The sequence below is a fragment of the Marasmius oreades genome, chromosome 5 (assembly GCF_018924745.1).
Source record: "Marasmius oreades isolate 03SP1 chromosome 5, whole genome shotgun sequence".
NCBI classification, from domain to species: Eukaryota; Fungi; Basidiomycota; class Agaricomycetes; order Agaricales; family Marasmiaceae; genus Marasmius; species Marasmius oreades.
In genome coordinates this window covers 358,214-377,453 of record NC_057327.1, presented here as the reverse complement: position 1 = coordinate 377,453, position 19,240 = coordinate 358,214, and the positions used below count along the sequence as shown (strand labels likewise).

General features: G+C 48.0%; 5 protein-coding genes across 6 annotated transcripts; 1 reads left to right on the top strand and 4 right to left on the bottom strand.

Annotated features, from left to right (window-relative positions):
* Nucleotides 1-2,573: 2,573 nt before the first annotated feature.
* Nucleotides 2,574-3,919, bottom strand: E1B28_008202 (uncharacterized protein). Its single transcript, XM_043152986.1, has 6 exons — nucleotides 3,807-3,919; nucleotides 3,726-3,753; nucleotides 3,195-3,650; nucleotides 2,996-3,132; nucleotides 2,805-2,931; nucleotides 2,574-2,745 (listed from the first exon to the last, which is right to left on the bottom strand). The coding sequence occupies exons 3-6, from the start codon at nucleotides 3,241-3,243 to the stop codon at nucleotides 2,606-2,608; spliced, it is 453 nt and encodes a 150-aa protein (XP_043008269.1). The 5' UTR covers nucleotides 3,244-3,650; nucleotides 3,726-3,753; nucleotides 3,807-3,919; the 3' UTR covers nucleotides 2,574-2,605.
* A 550-nt stretch (nucleotides 3,920-4,469) lies between these two features.
* E1B28_008201 (uncharacterized protein) lies at nucleotides 4,470-5,087 on the bottom strand (the record flags this gene model as incomplete). The annotated part of the gene is made up of 4 exons (XM_043152985.1): nucleotides 4,470-4,612; nucleotides 4,678-4,810; nucleotides 4,880-4,974; nucleotides 5,039-5,087. The coding sequence occupies 4 exons, from the start codon at nucleotides 5,085-5,087 to the stop codon at nucleotides 4,470-4,472; spliced, it is 420 nt and encodes a 139-aa protein (XP_043008268.1).
* Nucleotides 5,088-6,006: 919 nt separating this feature from the next.
* On the top strand, nucleotides 6,007-9,875 carry E1B28_008199 (uncharacterized protein). Of its 2 annotated transcripts, XM_043152983.1 has the most exons (11): nucleotides 6,007-6,286; nucleotides 6,333-6,659; nucleotides 6,716-6,909; nucleotides 6,967-7,018; nucleotides 7,084-7,232; nucleotides 7,303-7,543; nucleotides 7,616-7,823; nucleotides 7,881-8,070; nucleotides 8,138-8,227; nucleotides 8,285-9,720; nucleotides 9,778-9,875. In XM_043152983.1, the coding sequence occupies exons 2-10, from the start codon at nucleotides 6,630-6,632 to the stop codon at nucleotides 8,457-8,459; spliced, it is 1,329 nt and encodes a 442-aa protein (XP_043008265.1). In that variant the 5' UTR covers nucleotides 6,007-6,286; nucleotides 6,333-6,629; the 3' UTR covers nucleotides 8,460-9,720; nucleotides 9,778-9,875. The 2 variants fall into 2 exon arrangements, with proteins under 2 accessions (XP_043008265.1, XP_043008266.1); XM_043152984.1 differs by lacking the exon at nucleotides 9,778-9,875 and having other exon boundaries at nucleotides 8,138-8,289.
* On the bottom strand, nucleotides 9,157-9,498 carry E1B28_008200 (uncharacterized protein; the record flags this gene model as incomplete). The annotated part of the gene is made up of 2 exons (XM_043152982.1): nucleotides 9,157-9,337; nucleotides 9,383-9,498. The coding sequence occupies 2 exons, from the start codon at nucleotides 9,496-9,498 to the stop codon at nucleotides 9,157-9,159; spliced, it is 297 nt and encodes a 98-aa protein (XP_043008267.1).
* On the bottom strand, nucleotides 9,750-18,468 carry E1B28_008198 (Type I Iterative PKS; the record flags this gene model as incomplete). Its single annotated transcript, XM_043152981.1, has 23 exons — nucleotides 9,750-10,190; nucleotides 10,251-10,507; nucleotides 10,561-10,692; nucleotides 10,755-10,788; nucleotides 10,847-11,634; nucleotides 11,690-11,847; nucleotides 11,910-12,310; nucleotides 12,371-13,926; nucleotides 13,980-14,085; nucleotides 14,140-14,321; nucleotides 14,377-14,573; nucleotides 14,632-14,752; nucleotides 14,806-14,920; nucleotides 14,975-15,145; nucleotides 15,199-16,427; nucleotides 16,491-17,041; nucleotides 17,108-17,207; nucleotides 17,261-17,408; nucleotides 17,455-17,539; nucleotides 17,598-17,681; nucleotides 17,738-17,943; nucleotides 18,000-18,359; nucleotides 18,418-18,468. The coding sequence occupies 23 exons, from the start codon at nucleotides 18,466-18,468 to the stop codon at nucleotides 9,750-9,752; spliced, it is 7,473 nt and encodes a 2,490-aa protein (XP_043008264.1).
* Between the last annotated feature and the right edge of the window lie 772 nt (nucleotides 18,469-19,240).

The following is a 19,240-nucleotide window of genomic DNA, read 5'->3' as shown; positions in this document are numbered from 1 at the left end:
TTACTAATTTCTGCTACGCAGTGTAATAACCGAATGACAACCAATATCCTTCATACTGAAATCGGCAAGTGTTGAACGTTGAACCTGAACAAGCATCATCATTGTTTACAATAGGGGGTATGTGATCTCTGTCGCTGCCGGAGAAATCAAACATGTCACGAAGAAGTCGCATTGGCCCTCATTCACGCGTTCAAAAAGCACTCTATCCGTATTCCTGCTGGCCACTACAAAAATATCGACGAAAAGAGCGCTTTGGAGTCATATCTCAATGCATCCGCGGTCGCAAGCATGTTGCATCAGAGCGTGAGCGGTGTCGGTGATGATCATGAGTGGCGATAGGAAGCATGTTGCGATGTATAGCTCCGAGCATGGGACATTGGACAATCTGGCAGGAGGGTCATCACACGCACGCGACACGGTGAAATTGCGCCCGTAAGCCACCACTAGAATACCGAACCCGCAGCTCTGACTTGTATACAGTTAACCGGCTAGAGTCGAACCAATGCTACTTCATAATTCAAGCTTTGGTCCTTCAGTTCCTTTGCGAGACACCTGAAATACCAAAAATTGGATAATACGGCGGGTCGGAAATGAGTTTCAATGAAGATCATTGATTGAGGTGCCAGTTATCAGAATTAGTTGGAACAAAAGGGAGCGGCGAATTGTGCTCAGGTCTGACCGAAGACGCTTATATTATCAATCGGAAACTCGTCGACAGGCATACATGGCTAGAACATAGAGAACACCCCGAAAATAACGAGACCTATTATGATAGCCCCTACCGTAGAACGAACCGACAAAGCACCGTTGGAACGAATCGTCTGGGATTTCACAGTAATTCCGTCAGACTTGCATGCCTCAACGAAAGCTGGGAAAATGGAAAGGTTAATGATGAGTGGCTTGCATAAAAAATCAAGTTAAACGCGATACATACAATCCATTACTTCTTGAAACTGGGAGGTAATATTTACGTCGTGGGTGTGAGTAGCGAAGCAGCTGAAACAGTTCCCATAGGCGTCACTGTTCCCGTCTGTGCATAGACATTTGAAGTCTTGACATCCCTAGGTGTCCGGTTCGAGTTAGATCTCCGCAGATAGAGGAAGACGGAAGGGGGGAAGTACTCACTTGTACATTTGCCTGAAGTGAATCGCATGTTGATTTACATTCTGGAGCTATGGACTCGGGCGAAGAGAGGTCAGGGACTGTTACGCCCGATTGACGAGAAAGAAGTTGTCCGGCTTCAGTGTCTCTTTGCTGAATATCAGCGAGAGCTGAACCAAGTCGACGTATCAGCGAAGCATAAGAGTTGCAGGAGAAGAGATCTGTTTCTTACCGCCAGCAATCAGGACGAAGGGAATGAAGAATGTGCGGGCGGCGATCATGATTCTATTCAAATTTTTTCAAAAGGAATAAAGGGAGAATTGCGTGCGTGAACATAAAGTTCTACCAGAGACTCCTAACACAGAGTGAGCTTGGTAGGAAAAAAGAATGACGTTGACTCACTTCACAACCGACCAACTTTATGGTCTTAGCTTTCCAGAGAATAAATAATTGCAGAGCTTCCGTTCATGGATACCCATCCTGACGTGATGAACTATCAACGTTCGACCGTCAAAGTGAGAACTACACAGCACTAGAGATGGCGGGGGAAAACATACATGTTTTGAAACGACCAAGGCTCCACATGGCATGGCAGGCGTGAGAATGAAGCGCAATCGCGGGTCCAAAAGAGAGGGAAACACTGTATATGCATGATGTACCAAATTTAATCGACAGTAAAATCTTTAACCAACCATTGAAACGCTATATGCGGTTTCGCGTCGCGGAGTGGCGATCAACGATGAGTCATGGGCGAACGGCATCGAAGTTATCAAAATGAAATCGATGTAGTATTGATATCCGATGATATGTCGACGTCCTAGCGATTTCCAAGCCAGCTTCAATCTATCGTTTCTCTCATCATATCCGTTGTGGACAGCATATGATGGATTACCATTCTGAAAACGCGAGAGATTAAGCTATAGCGTGGAAGAGGAGTCGGAAGAGGTAAGAAAAGTTACGGCAAATTGACGGCAAACTTCAGTGCGGCGGTGTTCAAATTTCAAATGTCGGCCGGCTCCCGAACAACTACAGTGGTCTCTCGTTTCTCAAATTTATGTCAAAGAGTTATGTCTAACAAGAAATAATAGTATTTTAAATAACTCGCGCTTTTGATTTCTGACCAATGAGAATCGGACGGAAGGCCACGGGTAAATGTTGGAAAAGCTTATTGGGACCTTCAATGCACACGGTAAAGCGCTCCTATACAAACTTTTCCTATGCAAAGTCCAAATTATTCCAACCGCGTATTGTGGTCCTCCACAATTTGTGGAAGAGATGGCTATACTGCTATGGAGATGAAGACAACCCTCTGGATTCATTGCAAAGTTGGCAAAACGTTTAAGGAATGGCTTTGAATGAACTTGCCCTGGTCACCCTGAAAAGTACGTCTCGAAGTTTTTCTATATTAACGACAGATCGAGGCTTTGACTTTACTTGTGAAACCTCAAGCTTAAGTAACGGCGATTGAGGAGGTGGAACCTATTTTATCAATTGGCAGACATGGCTACAACATGGAGAACACCCCAACAATAACCAGACCCACTGCGGTAGCGCCCACCATAGAGTGAAGCGACAGAGCACCGTTGGCACGAATCTTCTGGGATTTCACATTGACTCCACCAGCCTTGCATGCCTCAACGTAAGCTAGAGGGGGGTTAATCATGAGTGACTTCTATAAACTTCAAGTTGAATGTGATACATACAATCCATTAAGTCCTGAAACTGGGCAGTAACAGTGGCGTTGTGGACCTGACCAGCAGCGCAGTCGAAACATTTTGCAAAGGCGTCACTGTTTCCGTCTGTGCATAGACATGAGATGTCGTCGCATCCCTAGGTTTTCGGTTCGAGTTAGATCTCCGCAGATAGAGGAAGACGGAAGGGGGGAAGTACTCACTTGTGCATTCGCCTGAACTGAATCACATGCTGATTTACATGCTGGGCCGGCCGACTGAGAGATGCTAGGGACGATACTCGATTGACGAGAGAGAAGTTGTCCGGCTTCGGTGTCTCTTTGCTGAACATCGGCGAGAGCTAAACCAAGTCGATGTATGAGCGAAGCATATAACCTGCAGGAGAAGAGATCTGCTTCTTACCGCCAGCAACCAGAATGAAGGGAATGAAGAATGTGCGGGTGGGGACCATGATTTCTATTCAAAAGGAATAAAAGATTCCGTGCGTGAAGGTGAAGCTCTCGGAGTTCTAATGCAATATGAGCTTTGGGGGGGAAGAATGAGGTTGACGCACTTCACAGCTGACCAAATTTATAGTCCTTCAAGGAAACAAATGCTCCCTTGAGCTTCGGTTGATATCTTCAAGTTGACGTGAGTGAACTATCATACATCAACTGTCAACGTGAAAACTATACGGCGCTCGAGATGGCAGGGGGAGGGGAACAAATATGTTCAGGAACGACCACCAAAGGAGTCCACAGGCCTGGGAATGAAGCACAATTGCGGTCCAAAACAGAGGAAACCATCGTAATCGACCAACTTTAATTGACAGCAAAATCCTTGACCAGCCATGGAAACGCTATATACGGTTTCGTTTGTCTGACAAAGATCAACAATAATTATCAAGTCGTGGGCGAACGGCATCAAAGGTATCGAATTTGACGTTTTACTGACCTTCAACCACGAAATCGATGAACAGTCACTGATTGATATGCAATGAATGATATGTCGATGTCCTAGTGATTTCCAAGTCACCTTCAACCTATCGTTTCTCTCATCAGATCCGGAGTGAGCGGCATATTAGATGGATAACATCCTGAAAACGCGAGAGATTAGCGCTTTAGCGTGGAAGAGGAGTTGGAAGTAGGAAAAGGTGCGGCAATTGAAAAATGACGGCAAACCTCAGTGCGGCGGCGTTTAAAATGTCGGCCGGCTCGTGAACAGCTTCCTCACTCAGTACTGTCTCATTCTCGTTTCTCAAATTTATGTCAAGATGTTATCAGGCTCACGTCTAGAAATAATAGTTTAAACAACTCGCGCTTTTGACTTCACCGATGGGAATCTGGACGGGGCTACGGGTACGTGAAACATTCAAGGCGGAAAAACTTATCGAGGACGGTAAAGTGCCCTTATACAAATCCTTTTGCAAAATCCAACTTTCAACCGCGAATTAAAGAAGAGATGGATAGACAAGTATGGAGAGGAAGACAATCCTCTGGGTTCATTGCAGGTTTGGCGAATCATTCCTTAACTGAGCCTGGACGGTGACTCGATAGTACGTCTCAAGTTCAAGCCTTTTGTTTGCAGTCATCGAGGTCTATATTAACGACAGATAGAGGTATTGACTCTAGTTGTTAAACCTCAAGCTTTAGTAACGATTGAAGAGGTGGAACCAACTTTACGAATTGGTGTACGTGGTTACAACATGGAGAACATCCCAACGATAACGAGACCCATCGCGGCGGTAGCGCCTACCGTAGAGTGAAGCGACAGAGCACCGTTGGCACGAATCGTCTGAGATTTCACAGTGACTCCGCCAGACTTGCATGCCCCAACGTAAGCTAGGAAAGGGGAAATGTCAATGATGAGTATCTTGCATAAAAATAAAGTTGGGCACGACACATACCATCCATCAACCCTTGCAACTGGGAAGTAATAGTGGCGTTGTTGACATGACCAGCAGCGCAGTCGAAACATTTTGCAAAGGCGTCGCTGTTGTTGTCTGTGCATAGGCACTTGATGTCAGTCTGGCTACATCCCTAGAATCCGATTCGAGTGGAGATATCATTTAATAGAGGAAGAGATTTGGAGGGGATAAAAAAGCTCACATCAGCAGTCTTCTGCACTGGATCGCACGTTGATTTACAATCTGGCGCCAGGGCCTCGACGGAGCCGAACTCAGAATCGACGTCAGTGGCGAGAGCTGTGGAAAAGGTCGAGGTTTGAGCGAAATATCAGTTTAACGGCAGGACGGACTTCTCCCTCACCAGCCGCAACGAGGAGGAACGGAACGAAGAGTGTGCGGGTGGCGACCATTTCAAAATTTGTCTATCCGATATAAAAATTGCGTGTCTGGAGTAGTCAAGGTCGTTGGACACAAAGTTTAGCTCGAAAAGAGGGAAGAACAAAGCCAACTCACTCTACATCGAATCGAATTTTATGATCTCCTGAGAGACACAAAAATATCTTCCCCCATATGATTTCAATGAACCCAAAACGACATGCCGCTGCACACAATCGACTCCAAGGTGTTTCCCATCCTCCGACCGATTGATTGCACCGGTACAATGTGAATGTCCATTCAAACGCTCCACAGGCAAGCATACGAGGCTCACCGGCACCTGGCCACCGTACGGGAGAGAGAAACCTTCATCATACACATGTTTGATGAACAACTGCAAATATCGGAAGACCATATGCAAGTAGAAGATGGATTGAATATCAAGGCCGGCTTGTTATAGAATGGATTATGAGCGGTAGGCGCCAAAAGCGCCTTGAATGATAGAATAAATTTTAATGTCTCGTTCGAGTCTTCACCCAAGTCATTGAGTAGCAGAGGTGGCCTGTTGTGTACGTTCATCAGCTTCGCTTCCGCACCGTTTACTTTTGAATATGTAGCGCTGATATTGGCCTTGAAGCTTGAATTTCGAGGTGACCGCATTGAGCTTTAATATCATTGCCATCCACACCTGTCCTAGTACATAGTTTCCAACTACCTACAGTAGATTTATATCTCCTTCCACCTTGCTTTCAGAGTTTTCTTCTGGGCTGTTGTGAGTGCCGTAAGAAAGTCTCTTGCGACACAGAAAATATCGACGTCGATAGACAACTTGAAGGTGGTAGCTGATAGCGGTTCGAGATCTAGTGAACGAGCAAGTGGCAATAGAGGAAGAAGACGCGTAGCTGGCAGGAATACTGCCGTGATTTGTGGGACCGGAGACCGGTACCGATTCCACTTGGTCTCGTGAACCCGTGTACCTCGGTCGATTCCTTGCGAATGCCTTTCGTGTTCCCCAGATCCACTACTACTGTCGTCTCCGTTCTCTTTTCTCGCCTTCATCAGGAAGAGTTACAAGCCAGAATGGCTACCAGAATCAGTCTTTGAATCGCGCATTTCGTTTAAAAATGAACTGGATTTCGACCTTCGCTGATACCTCTCACAAAGCTCAAACTACGGGAGACTGGTTAGAGGATGAAGGCTGTTTGGCATTGTTCATTGCCACTTTCTGTAGCTGGTACGTGTTTATTCGACTGTGTGTCCCAACTCTGATTCGCAAAAAGGAGCATTGATGTTTTAGTATCCACCCTTGCAAGCTGACAGTCCTGGAAGACCGTACCGTAGGTGCTTCTAGCAATCACCAGACGGAGTCAAACCTGGGAAGAGGGTCTCGATGACGGTCAATCCTGCATCATACCATTATCTTGCTCCGACACTATTTCAACACTATTTCCATGCGTTTTCACAAGTCACGTCATAATTTTCATCATCCTTCCTGATCCTCCAATACTCCTCTCGAGAAGCCTATAAAAAGTTTGCCTCGTTCCCTTCCAAAGAAAATCCATCTCGAAACTACCACCATGCAAGCTACAACGAACAAACTTCAAGAGGTGAATCTCTTATCCTCGCGGAACACCCGGTGTGACCTAGTACTTATTCATTTCAGAAAATGGGCACCATGCCAACTGACGTTAATCCGGAATACAAACATGCCGAAGGAGGAGAGAAGATGAGAGCTCTTGCGTGGTTTGGGCCCAACGACGTGAGGATGGTAGACGCACCAGTACCAGATATCACGGAGCCCAATGATGTTATACTTCAAGTGACTGGAACTACGATCTGTGGTTCTGATTTGCATTTGTACGTGTCCTTTTCATTTCGTTTCCAACACAACTCTAAATTATACTTCTACACTAGATATCACGGTGAAATCGCCACTTTGCAGCAGGGAGACATTCTTGGCCATGAGGTAACCATTGTTTCTGTTTTAATTTTCTTTTCGACGAGCAGCTGACATCGATGGGTCTTGTCTAGTTCATGGGAAAGGTCTACAAGATTGGGCCCAACGTGAAGAATCTTAGTGTCGGCCAACGGGTTGTCGCCTCGTTCCAGATCGCATGCGGTAGATGCGAGTACTGCCAACAGAAGCTCTCTTCATTCTGCGACAGAACCAACAACTCTTCGTGCGTAAAACTTTTCATTCCACTCGAACGTTTTTGGTCTAAAAATCCACATTCCTCGCTCTAACGTTAGGTTACAAAACTACATGTATGGCCAACGCGACGCCGGGTTCTTCGGATACTCCCACTTCACAGGCGGCTTCCCAGGAGGTCAAGCAGAGTACGTTCGAGTTCCGTTTGGGAATGTCAATCTTTTGCCAGTTCCGGATGATGTTTCGGATGAACGTGCACTCTATCTGTCAGATGTGCTGCCTACTAGTTATCATGCAGTGGTGGATACTGGTGTGAAGAAGGGCGATGTTGTCGGGATCTGGGTACGTTTTCCCTGGTTTTTGTTGCCTTTTCCCCATGTGTTTGTCGAGTTGACTCTAATTATTCTTAAATAGGGTCTAGGACCGATAGGTCAGTGCGCTGCACGATGGGCATTGCTAAAGGGCGCATCTAGGGTTATTGGCATCGATGCTGTACCCTCAAGGCTGGCTTTTGCACAAAAAAAGACGGGGATTGAGGTTATCAATTTCAAGGAATTTTCCGACGTGCCAAAGCGGATATACGAGCTGGTGCCTCGAGGGTTAGACGTTGCATTAGATTGCGGTATGATTTTCCTCGGTTGTTGTTCGATCTTGCTGCTGAGCATCCGATCATGATTAGGAACCTTCCACGAGCCTAAAACGTTACTTCACAAGGCACAGAAGACGTTCATGCTAGAAACGGATGTACCGGAAACTATCAACGAGATGATCGTGTCGGTGAGGAAAATGGGTAGCTGTGGTATAATTGCAGCCTACTCTGGCTTTGCAAATGGCGTCAATGTGGGTGCGTTGATGGAGAAAGGTGTTCGGTAGGAGTTCTCTTTTTTAGCATATGCGTGCGCATTAGACGAATGACTTGTCTTCTTATTCTTTTAGGTTGATTGGGAACGGACAAGCACCCGTTCACAAGTATTGGGAAGAAATTCTGAACGATTACGTCAAAACGAAGAAATTTGATCCTGCTTTGTACGTTCCGCTGAGGTTTCTTATATGCATCCGCCATTCTTGACCAGCGCCTTGTAGCATGATCTCCCACCGAGTACCCTTTGAAGACATGGCCAAGCTATACTCTGCTTTCGACAAGAGGTTGGATGGCGTTGAGAAAGTGTTTGTACCGACGAAGTTTTCGGGTTCTGCGGATATGTCGGACGGGATTGGGCTGCCTGCATTGAGGAGTGTTGATGAGTGGACGGTCTGAACGTGGTCTGGCAAAGAATGTATACACTGCAATGTATCATAGCTACTTTTTTTGGCACTATTTTCAACGGCATGATTGGTCTAGTTCCGTACAAGTATGATGAACGTCATGGCCAGCGTCGTATGCCTCGAGGAAGCGCTTCTAATTCGCAGTGCATCCGGGTCGATTGATCGACAAGACGTTCGCCACCTTGATACTGATACTCTTTAATGTCGAATGGGTTCCAAGCGCCTGACAGTACAGGCTGGCCACGTCTCCACCTCTATTCTCAGCCTTTCGAGATGCAGGAGAGGAAGGGTCCTAGGACATAGAGATTGGTGGACGGTAAGGGGGATCCGACTCGTTTCTTGTTTCACCTGAGTAGCGGAAACCGACGTTGATTGACTGTGCTAGCGCTGCGACGGCCATCACGGAACCAGGTCTTAAACATCGTCAATCATGAAATCTCCATCAGTGGCAGAGCGTGCACCTTCTTGCAATCCAGTGCCTTCATCCCCAAGATGACCTTCCCACTAAGGTCTACATTGCTCTTCAGAAAATGCGAGGCCCTTCCTCAGATCACTATCGGGGTTGTCGATAGCTTTCATGATTTTCTTTTTCTCGTCTTTTGTCAATCTCAATCTTTCCCAGATGTCTTCATATTCCGCATTATCTTCGTGTCAGAATCGGATTCCAAACAACAGGCAAAGCGACGCACCTATATCCCTTGGAAACGGTCCTCAAAGGTGTCATCGTCATTGTCAACCTCTTCATCCCCATCCTTATATATCCCTTCGTCTTCGAGATTACTCTCCTCAAATCTCTTGGGAATCTCCAGTTCCTCAGCAGAGTTTGAAGGTTCGGTATCGATCTCATTCGCAATTTTCTTCTTGTAAAAGCTTTCCGAGCAGTCAAAATGAGCCTAAATTGACAAATGCAAGCACCAAGTCGGGAAGGATTCGATTTTCAGTATGACCACATACTGGAGACCATGGGATGTTGCAGCGTGGACACGTGTGTTGTGGTAGTTGTCTTCGACGTCTGTCCTGTCCTCCTTCATGAGTGCTTGGACATGAGCAAGAAAATCACATCAGGAAGACGGGGTCTAGGGCCACATAACGCGTCACACCAATTGCCGTTCTGCCACTTTCGAGTTGGTACTGTCATCGAGTGGTTAGAAACACAATGATGCTTGCCAAGTCGCTGCTTGACCCTGATATTGATGCGAAATCTCGATATAATTCAGATCATTGGAGTATTAATCCTGCCAGAAGGATACAAGGTATTTGGACGTAGTTACGACTTTTGCATTCACCGTAGGAACTTAACACCTCTCCAGTATGTTACCCATGACTGAACTTCCCTCTCTGTTAATGGCAGCAAGTTTGCCAGCGTCGACCCCGTCGGAGGCGAGACCAACATTTGGGCTAAGCCAAACGCATCCCTATTGCCATGTTCACGGTCTCCAAAGGAATCAACACCACGGAAGTAGGGAAGCAGACGCTTGGCATTGAGGTCCTCAAAGTCCAGGGTACCTAACAACTCTTCGACACGCTTGAACCATTCTGGATACGGGATTATCGTGGCGCCCAACTCATCGGCAAGCACCGTGGCTATCGCTTGCCATGGAATCAGACAAGGATGTGCAAGGGCTTCAATAGATGTAGGCGAGGGCGGGGACGAATCGGCTCGACGTCGTAGTATATCGACCATGGCCTGCGCCGCTACGTCGATTGGTAACCAAGAAACTTGCTATGGAATGGGTGGAGATGTAAGCACCCCTATATGTTGCTACCGTAATGTTGAACTTACTCTCGCGTCGTCGGGGAGAACCTTCATGACCGAAGATACCTGCACCATTGTCGGGAACCACTCTTTAACATTCCAAGTTCCGGAAGAACTTGCACCACACAATTGTCCAACACGGACAACCGTGGATTGGAGTCCTGTTGCTTCGGACGCAGCAAATATAATCTCTTCGCCAACCCATTTTGATTCGCTGTAACCTATCCGTACGGCCATTTCCGCGTCAACGCGCTCCACTCCCGTTATGACTCCTTTGGGACCATCTGGCGACGAGAGTGTCAAGTTTATCACAAAGGTTGCCACAGAGAGTACGTACTGGCAAAAACGGCAAGGCTGCTAGCAAACATGAAGTGAGCGCTGTTGTCAATAGCCAAATCAAGCAGGTTTCGGAGTCCGCGAAGACTCGATGTGAATAGAGAAAGCTCTAGATTGAAATTAACCCGCCAGGCTAAGAATTTCGAGTGTTATGTTCAGATCGGCGGAGGCGGTTACACCGAGGTAGAGACGCACCGAGATGGACCACATCGGTCACCCGACTTTTCATCTAAGAAGGTCCATATCAGAAAAACCATGGTTTTGATAGTAGATTCGAGATTTGTCACCTCCGCAAAAATATCCTTCTCGAGGCCAAGATGGGGCTGTGTAAGGTCGCCTTTGAGCCAAGTAACTTTCTGAGAGTCGAACACTTCTGAAGGGTTCAGGCCACAATCAGAAAGGACGCGTCTCTGTCGAGACTCAGGGCTGGTGTTCCCTCGACGGTTCAGTGTGTAGATGTGCGTGACCGTAGGATCGCGGACCAAGTTCATCAACATATAAGACCCCAGGTATCCGGTACTTGCAGTCAGTAATACCACTCGTTGGCTTTGGCCCTCTCGTTTGGAGTCTGGTCTGGAGAAGTCGGAGGAATATTCAGTCGCAAGGTCGTGCATGAGCTTAATCTTGTCCTTGACATTAGCATCGGCCGTGCCATTGGGCATTTTCGTAGATTTCATACCGACGGGACTTTCCTTCAATCGCTTAATGATACCGGTGGTGCTGAGGTCGGCGAGCAATTGGACTTGAGTGAGCGTACCGTAAGGCTTCAATGTGATTGACAGCCTGCCAGCAGACAGAGAATCCAAACCGTATGAAGTCAGCGGAACTTCAAGATCCAAATCCTTGCGGGGTAGCTCCAAATGCTCGCAAATAAGACTGGCGAGTTCTTCTTCGGTCAAGTTCTGGGTAGAGGAAGTGTTATCGTCTGATGGCTCGGGCGGAGTCATATGTGCGTAGAGCGACGATGGGCCAAGTGATGTAGACACTGCTCCCCAGTCCAGTTCAGGAATCATCTGCCAAACCGGTGTGCCGAGCTTGAGTTGATTTAGACCATCTCCAAGGGCCGCACAGATCTCTAGAGGTGCTTGGGTAAATAATCAAATGTCATATGCATATAGCTGGGCACGTACGTCTGGCACTCAGAGCCCAGGGCATTATATATGACAATCGAGCGTCTGACTCAAGTTGTTCGGTATTGGTCATAGTGATAGTATCGACCACCGGAGGTGCGACGAGTGTCAAGGCATTGCAAAGTGATCGGGTTTGCGAGTCCACCGCGGTATTGCCACTAGGAGAAAGGACAGTTAGCTTCAGAATTGGTTTCATCCAGGAAGTCCGAGAGATATTCACCTAGAATAATTCGTCTGGCCAGCGCAACCAAAGGTGGCGCTCGAAGAAAAAGACACCAGGAAATCTAACTTGTCCACGTCCATGCACTTCCGCAGAACCTCGAAAGCGCGAACCTTGGGATCAACCGCCCGTTGATAGCTCTCTTTGTCATGTAAACGATACAACCTATCGCAGAGTACAACTGAAAGCATGATACATCCGCCAATAGAACTTGCCGGCCCGGCGGAGTTGATCAGGTTCTGCATGTCATCCTGCGAGGTAGCATCGCAAGCTCCCAAGCGCATTGAGAGGCCGTCCAGTGTTTTGAGGTAAGAGAGTATCCGAATGGCCAGATTGTCCTTTTTCTTCATCAAAGTGCTTTCCCCAGAACGACTGGTCAAAATAATATTCCTCGCGCCGTTCTATGGTGAAACGTCAGTTGTTCGAGTACGAGATTGAGCACTCGGAGGTGTGATGCTTACCTCGTACATCCAGAGGGTGATGTGAAGTCCCAATGATCCGATTCCTCCGATAAGCAGATACTTTTTGTGTGGATCGAACAGGAGCTTCCTCGTACTACGTGAAGCAGCTAGTACATCTTGCATACGAAGGGCCGGCTCGAGAGGTGGAATGGGCGGCGTTAATAGAGGTAGGACTTGTGAAAGTGTATCGCGAACTAACCACGGATCCCTCATCATGCTTTGATTGAGATCCTTACCCCACTGATATATGGACGCACAGGTACTGAGGCCGTCCAATGTCTGTGCCCATACTGTCGGAATTGACTCGCAAAACACGTAACGCGAAGATCTCAATAACTGGAGTTCCCCGAATAGGATCTCGTGGGTCGAAAGTAAAGACACGGAATATCCGTGACCTTGTAAGACGGACACCAATGACCGAGCAAAGGAGTCACTGCGAGAGGCTATCACCGATATTCGGACGGTTGGCTCATGCCCATTCCGGTTTGTGAAGGTCCACATCCCAAGCCCGAGCCCGGCGACAAGAAGGGGAAGTAGGCCATTAACACTGTCGTCGGCATCCACGCAAGGTTTAGGGAACACCTGTCCTGCATGGATAACAGTAAAGTTCGATATTGGTGATGAACAAACAGCGATGACAGGCGTTCCTTTAGGGAGACCCAAAGTACCAAGACTTGCCACCTCTCCGAGTACAGAGACCATACCTCCCGCAGAGTGTGTCGAGATTGTCGAGATATGGAGGAGGACTAAGTCTTCTGATTCCAAGGGAGGTGGCAACTGTTCGATTATCTCCTCGTTCGATCCCTTCACCCAATATTCAGGTGTTTCCCTCTGATCAAGTGGAGTTGCTAGGCTTGCCGGAACAAATCGAGGGACATAGAGGATCCCATTAGGATCGACTAGGACATCCACCTCGTCGTCCAGTCCAGGTAGCGAGGAGAGAGTATTTATGAATTGCAATCGTCGATTCACAGACCATTCACCTTGAAAAACGGCAAGGCGAACATCGACAGACAATTCTCGGGAAAGTGAACGGCAGAAACCGCGTGCGGCACCTCCGTGGATATCATCTTGTGCTTGGATCCAGATGGGGACAGTAGACGCCTCCTGAAGAAGGATCTGGTCCCTGATGTCCAACTCTCGTCCCAACTCAAAGGTAATTACCGGCATATCAGAATTTGTGGAGGACCGGTTAAGCGTGGAGAGTGTTGACTTCTGCGCCTCGATCAAAACGGTGTCTGTGGCTGATTGAACGGCTTGGAGGCGAAGGGGAGTTTTGTTTTCTCTCTGGAGATCTTCGGCGTACGCGTCGGTTCTCCTCTTTATGAGTGCCTTTCCCCCTGGGACTAACATGGCTGAGATGACCGAAAGGGTGTAACTGGTATCCTCCACAACAATGAGATCGAAGAGAGTGGATAGTGTTTCTGGTGAAGCCGCGACTCGAACCATGAGGTTACGTTTGGCCGATGAACTATACCTGTGAGGTCTGTCGAAATAACATTCTAGAAACCTGTCGGGGCTGGAACTCATGATGGATTCCGCATCATCAAGAATCGCTAACGAGCCCTCAAAATGAGAACAAGACGGAGGCGAGGAAAGAAAAACTCACCACTAGAACCGAGTGAAAGGACCCGGACAACCCGTTTTTGTCCCAATCGCGAAATACTATCCAAGACGCGACCTATCGCAGTTCCCAGTGGCAGTTGAGTTTGAGACTGCGCTCGGATATCAGCATATTGCACTCGTACAGACCGATATGCGGAACTTACGGAGTCTACTGCCACGTCAGAGCTTGGGAGGGTGGGAAGGTCAAATCGTTGGTAAGCGAGATCGAGATGTGGTCTCCTAGACAGGGCTGGAGTGATTTCATGCCGGCTGACCACCAAGCCCTGTAATTCTACCAGTCGCTGCCCTTCTCCATCCACAATATTAATGTCATACACGAGCTCGTCTGAAATATATTATTCTGACATCAACTCGGCGAGGCCGTGATAAATGAAACTTACTGTACTTCCATTCTTTGAGTTTGATGTGCGACCAGAGATGCTCTTGTTGATGAAGAGAGGAACGATATACACGGACCATCTTCAAACTCGATGGCAGATAATAGGAATTGCTGTCGGTGTTTTGAGTGAAAATCGGGTTTACTGCTCCGTGAAGGCATGCATCCAGTAGGATCGGGTGCACAATATACCCCGCCGAACTGTTCATTCAGAACCAGATGTGTCAGTGTTTTTCTGTACGGGATGTATGTGACGCACCTCAAGGAGCTATCGCCACCCCGAACGAGAATCAATCCCTCATCCTCACCCATGTAGAGTTTTTCTATGCGCCGGTATGAGGGACCGAACTGGGCGAAGTACTTCATTGTATAGTAGATATCTACGTGAATCTGCTGAATGACACTCCGAAGAACAATAGATGAACATGCCAACCAGTGTCTAATGACTTGCATCTATCCCTTATGGTCGGGATATCCAGCGGGGGGTCGCACTGTTGTTGACTGGAGCAAGAGAGGTGGCCGATCGCGTGCTTCCGAGTGTTGGTATTCTGTTAGCGGAATCGTTAGCCAACATCCTGGAGGCCCTGTTCCTGCGTCCTTACCTTTCCGTCACTTGGAGTCACTGGCGAGGAACGATCCTGCGACCGGATACTCTCCACTGTCCAATGTGTTCCTTCGAGCTGGAAATGGACAGATGACGTGGGTTGCTGCAGAATGGGTAGAGCAGCGTCGAATCGAACGTCCCAGAGAAGTCGAGCACCCCGTTCAAATGCCTATTTAGACGTCAGATCATAGTCAACTAAAAAGGTTGGGTCAAAGTCCTCACCATTTCTAGATAGCCAGTGGCGGGTAGAATAGCCTCTTCACGGATGACATGCTCTGCCAATTGTGCGTGATCCGTAATGCTTAGCTTCATATTGCTGTAGTTGAGTGGACCATAACGTGTTTTGACCGCATGATCTTCCGAGTTTCCTTTTAGGAGAGGAATATGTTTACGAGAGAAAGGATAGGTCGGAATGGATGAATCGTCTTGAGTGTTCTCAGGACTCAGGCGGGTAAAGTCGATCGTCGCTACTCCTTGGATGGCGAGCCTGCCAAGGCAATCGAGCAGAACATACGACTCGTCATCACGGTATGTTTCATTCTTCCCTGGTCGGCGCAAGGGACAAACAACAGGCCGTCCTGTCATTGATTCGACGTATGAAGTGAGGGCTGGATGGGGTGAGATCTCGACGTAAACGGCATTTGGGTGTTTTTCGTGTATCAGTCCAATGGCGGAAGCAAATTGTACTGGTAGCCGAGTGTTGTCCCACATGTACTGATTTGTGGGTGCATCTGTTTTTATTTTCCCGGTCACAGTCGAATAAGCCTCGACACGGGGCTTTGAGATGACCGAGGCTGAGATCGCATCTGAAACTAGTTCGTGGTATTGTTCTCGACAAAACTCCATGATAGCCGAATGCACTGCAACGCGCGTACGAAGCTTCCTGGCGAAGAGCTGGCGAATGGAAGCGACTTCGAGGACCCGGTCCAGGAGTGCTGAATGTCCGGAAAGGGTTACCGCGCTTGGGGAGTTCTCGCACGCAAGGTCCAAAACCTGTTGGGAGTCGTTGGGCAAATCATCGATGATTTCTTTGATGATCTCCAACGCGAGTGGTGCACCGCAACCAAGCGCCACCATTCCAGCATCTTCACCCGAGTCCTCAGTGTATGACAAAGCGACAGCTCTCGCTATCGCAAGCTTAAGGGCAGCTTCCTGAGTCATCGAGCCACTGGCGTAAAAGGTCACAACTTCGCCAGCAGAGTGACCCACTACAACATCCGGCGAAACACCGAGATGACGAAGGAGATTGAGAACCGCGATTTGGATCATCGCGAGCGAGGGGAGAATAGCCATAATGGGCCACATCTCGGGTAGTGTCGATTCAGCTGGGGCATCTGCAAACAGTCCGTAACGCTGGACCAACGAATGTCCCATCACGGAACGATACACATCATCGAGTTCAAGAATGTTCTGCTGAAAGAAAGGGAAATCCTTGAACAGCTGTTTTCCCACTGTGAGGTGAAAAAATGGAGATCAGGCAACGCCTATATCATCGAGAGAGTGATTCAACGTACTTAGGAGATGTTGAGCACCTTGACCAGAGAAAACAAAGACGAGGGGGGGAGGCGACCGAGGCGCTAGTGTGGGAGATGCAAAGCGAGAAAGACCACCTTTAGGGTGGTGTATCGCATAACTTTTCCATGTCATAGATCGTGAGCGCCTCCCGTACGTCCGAGCAAGTGCTGCCACTGAGCCCAACGACTCCTGCAGCGACTCGCATACAGCCGTTGCCGAGCGAAGTGAAAGTCCTCCCCCCACCAACAGGCAGGGGGTTCCATTATAATATCCTCGGGAAGTCAAGGTGGCCGTGGGTGGTTCCTCCAACAGGCAATGGCCGTTTACACCTCCAATGCCAGACCCTGCTATCGCAATCAAGGCACGTTTTGAATCTTCCAGTTCCTTGAGATTTGTAGTCTCTGTCACTACGTGTAATCGATGTTCATCCCAACGAATCTTCGGGTTTCTCGTAGTTTGGGTGACATTGACGGTCGGAGGGATAAGTCCAGTGCTGAATATCGAACAAGCCTTGGAAATCGAGGCAAAGAAAGAAACAGCCTCAAGGTGTCTAAACGTAAGAGGTACCGTACTATGAGCAACCAATAGCCTGTAAAATTTCGGCGAGAACCCTTACCCGACATTTCCCTTGACACTACCAACTCGAATAAGAGAATTGGAACGCTCGAAATTTTTACCAATCCAGTTGGCCTCTGTTGGATCTCCGGCGGATGTCCCTGACTTGGGTATCAATAATCAAACAAGGGAACAAGAAACACTGCAGACAGACCTGTTGCGTGGGCCTCAATGTAGTCAACTTCCATAGGTACGTACCCAGTACCTTGGAACGCACGTCTCATTGCGTCCGCTTGCGCCTCGGCGACTGGTGCGCTTACCGGTGCAAGAGATCCGGCTGAGTTGAGACCAGTACCGATTATCTTTGCCATGTCAGTTTTTTGAGCTAGAGGAGTGACAGGAACGTACCACGCCATGAATCTTGTCCCCGTCTTTCTGTGCACGCTCTAGTGACTTCAAGACAATTGATGCGACCCCTTCTCCTCTTCCGAACCTACGGGCCCTCGCTATCAGTATTGATAAAAATTGTTCGTACTACGAGAATGGCTCACCCGTCCGCAAATTGACTGAAGGGCTTGCATTTCCCATCAGGTGACAAAATTTTAGCGTCGCTGTATTGGAGCCAATCCTCGAGGCTTATTCGACGCTGGGTCAGTGTTTGTGCATCGCCGTTGAGTTGGAGCTTGCTTACCCGAAGTTGAGCTGGCATGCTGCCACAACTGCAGCGTCGCAGTCGCCTGCCCTTATGGCTTGGACAGCGAGATGTAGAGCCGTAGCTGACGCACTGCATGCTGTGGTGGAAGGGATTGAGGGCCCACGGAGGTCGAGGTGATAAGAGACTTTGTTTGCCGTCATATAAGGATAGCCCGCCAATGACCCACGTGTCGTCATATTGGTCTAAGATATAGAGGTGAGCACTGATCCAAACTCAGCGCTCACCATGAAATACTTACCGGATCGATTGCAGTGTCCATAATTGAAGCTGTATAACACGCCACGTTCTGACCTCGGTAATGGATTCCGGAGTCGAGCAAGGCGAGGAAACTCGACTCAAGAAGTTTCCGGGTGCTGAGAGACATTCCGTGAGCATCCCGATTGCTGATGCCGAACTCGAGATGGTCAAACGCAAGGACATCTTTCAAGAACGCGCCGATGGTGGTCGTCAATTGTCCTGGGTTACGAGAGCTGTCAAAATAAGAGGGAGGGATGGGCTCGTACGCTTCCATCCCTCTGAGAAGAAAATCGAAAAATGTCTTGTGAGACAGATTTTCCTGGGAGTGAGTACCACTAGGAAATTCCGCCGATATTCCAACCTACGAAAGGCTGGAGTGAGCAGAGGGAATGTGGTAGACGAAGGGGATCGCGACATACGATAGCAATCGACGTGTTTGAACTGCACCGAGATGAATCTGTGAAGGACATGATGATTTTGCTAAGAAACGTTGAAGACACAGTTTAAACTCAAGACTTCCGTTCCTCTTCTTAGGATTAAGTAGCTGTTCCGTGTAGAAAACATATACCAAGTTGGACAGAGATGTAAGTTGGATTGATATCCAAATATAACGACCTTGGATGGACTGTTCACTTAGAACTCTTGCGATAGTCGATGCAAGTTTTGGTGGTGATCGGTACCTCCAAGTCCCGGCATCTCTGAGTAAATCCAAACCAAATGACCTGAAGCGTGCAGATGGTCGCGAAGGGGAAGGCAAAGCAGACACGGTGCCAGGAACTTAATCTCCAGCGCATAGAGCGAGATGAAGCAGACATGAGAATGTAGCCAGCATGCGGAACGGAGATGAAGAGAGTATACGGGCGACATGAGATTCGAAGTTCATGAAGCCAGGTATGGAATTGTATCCGGTTATTTGGACCTATTCTCCCACGGTCTCATCTCAGATCACGAGTCACTTCTCAGGACATTGGCCCCGAGGGCGTGGTACTTGTGTGTTTTCAAATCCACTTTCCACCTTTCTTCTGCACTTCGCAAGGTCTCGGACTTCAACGGAATAGGTTCTACGCTACTTTATTGATAGATCCATGTATCTACTGTTTATGAGTACAATGTTTTCATCTTAAAAAGGCAATGTTTGGGTGAATCATGTAAAAACCTATCCCGGGCGCACACCACGAATTTCTTCTCGGTTCTAGATGGGTCGTATAAGAATAGGATATCAATACTTTAATTTAAATTAAG

What these genes read in the sequence shown, in the direction of transcription:
- E1B28_008202 (XM_043152986.1), bottom strand. Translation starts at nt 3,243, where the DNA reads ATGGTCCCCACCCGCACATTCTTCATTCCCTTCATTCTGGTTGCTGGC. An exon ending in CTTCATTCTGGTTGCTGGCG is followed by an intron (nt 3,133 to 3,194) that starts GTAAGAAGCAGA and finishes GACTTGGTTTAG; the next exon opens with CTCTCGCCGATGTTCAGCAA. An exon ending in GTTTCAGGACTTAATGGATT is followed by an intron (nt 2,746 to 2,804) that starts GTATGTATCACA and finishes ACCCCCCTCTAG; the next exon opens with CTTACGTTGAGGCATGCAAG.
- E1B28_008199 (XM_043152983.1), top strand. Translation starts at nt 6,630, where the DNA reads ATGCAAGCTACAACGAACAAACTTCAAGAG. An exon ending in AGACGTTGCATTAGATTGCG is followed by an intron (nt 7,824 to 7,880) that starts GTATGATTTTCC and finishes GATCATGATTAG; the next exon opens with GAACCTTCCACGAGCCTAAA. An exon ending in AAGAAATTTGATCCTGCTTT is followed by an intron (nt 8,228 to 8,284) that starts GTACGTTCCGCT and finishes AGCGCCTTGTAG; the next exon opens with CATGATCTCCCACCGAGTAC.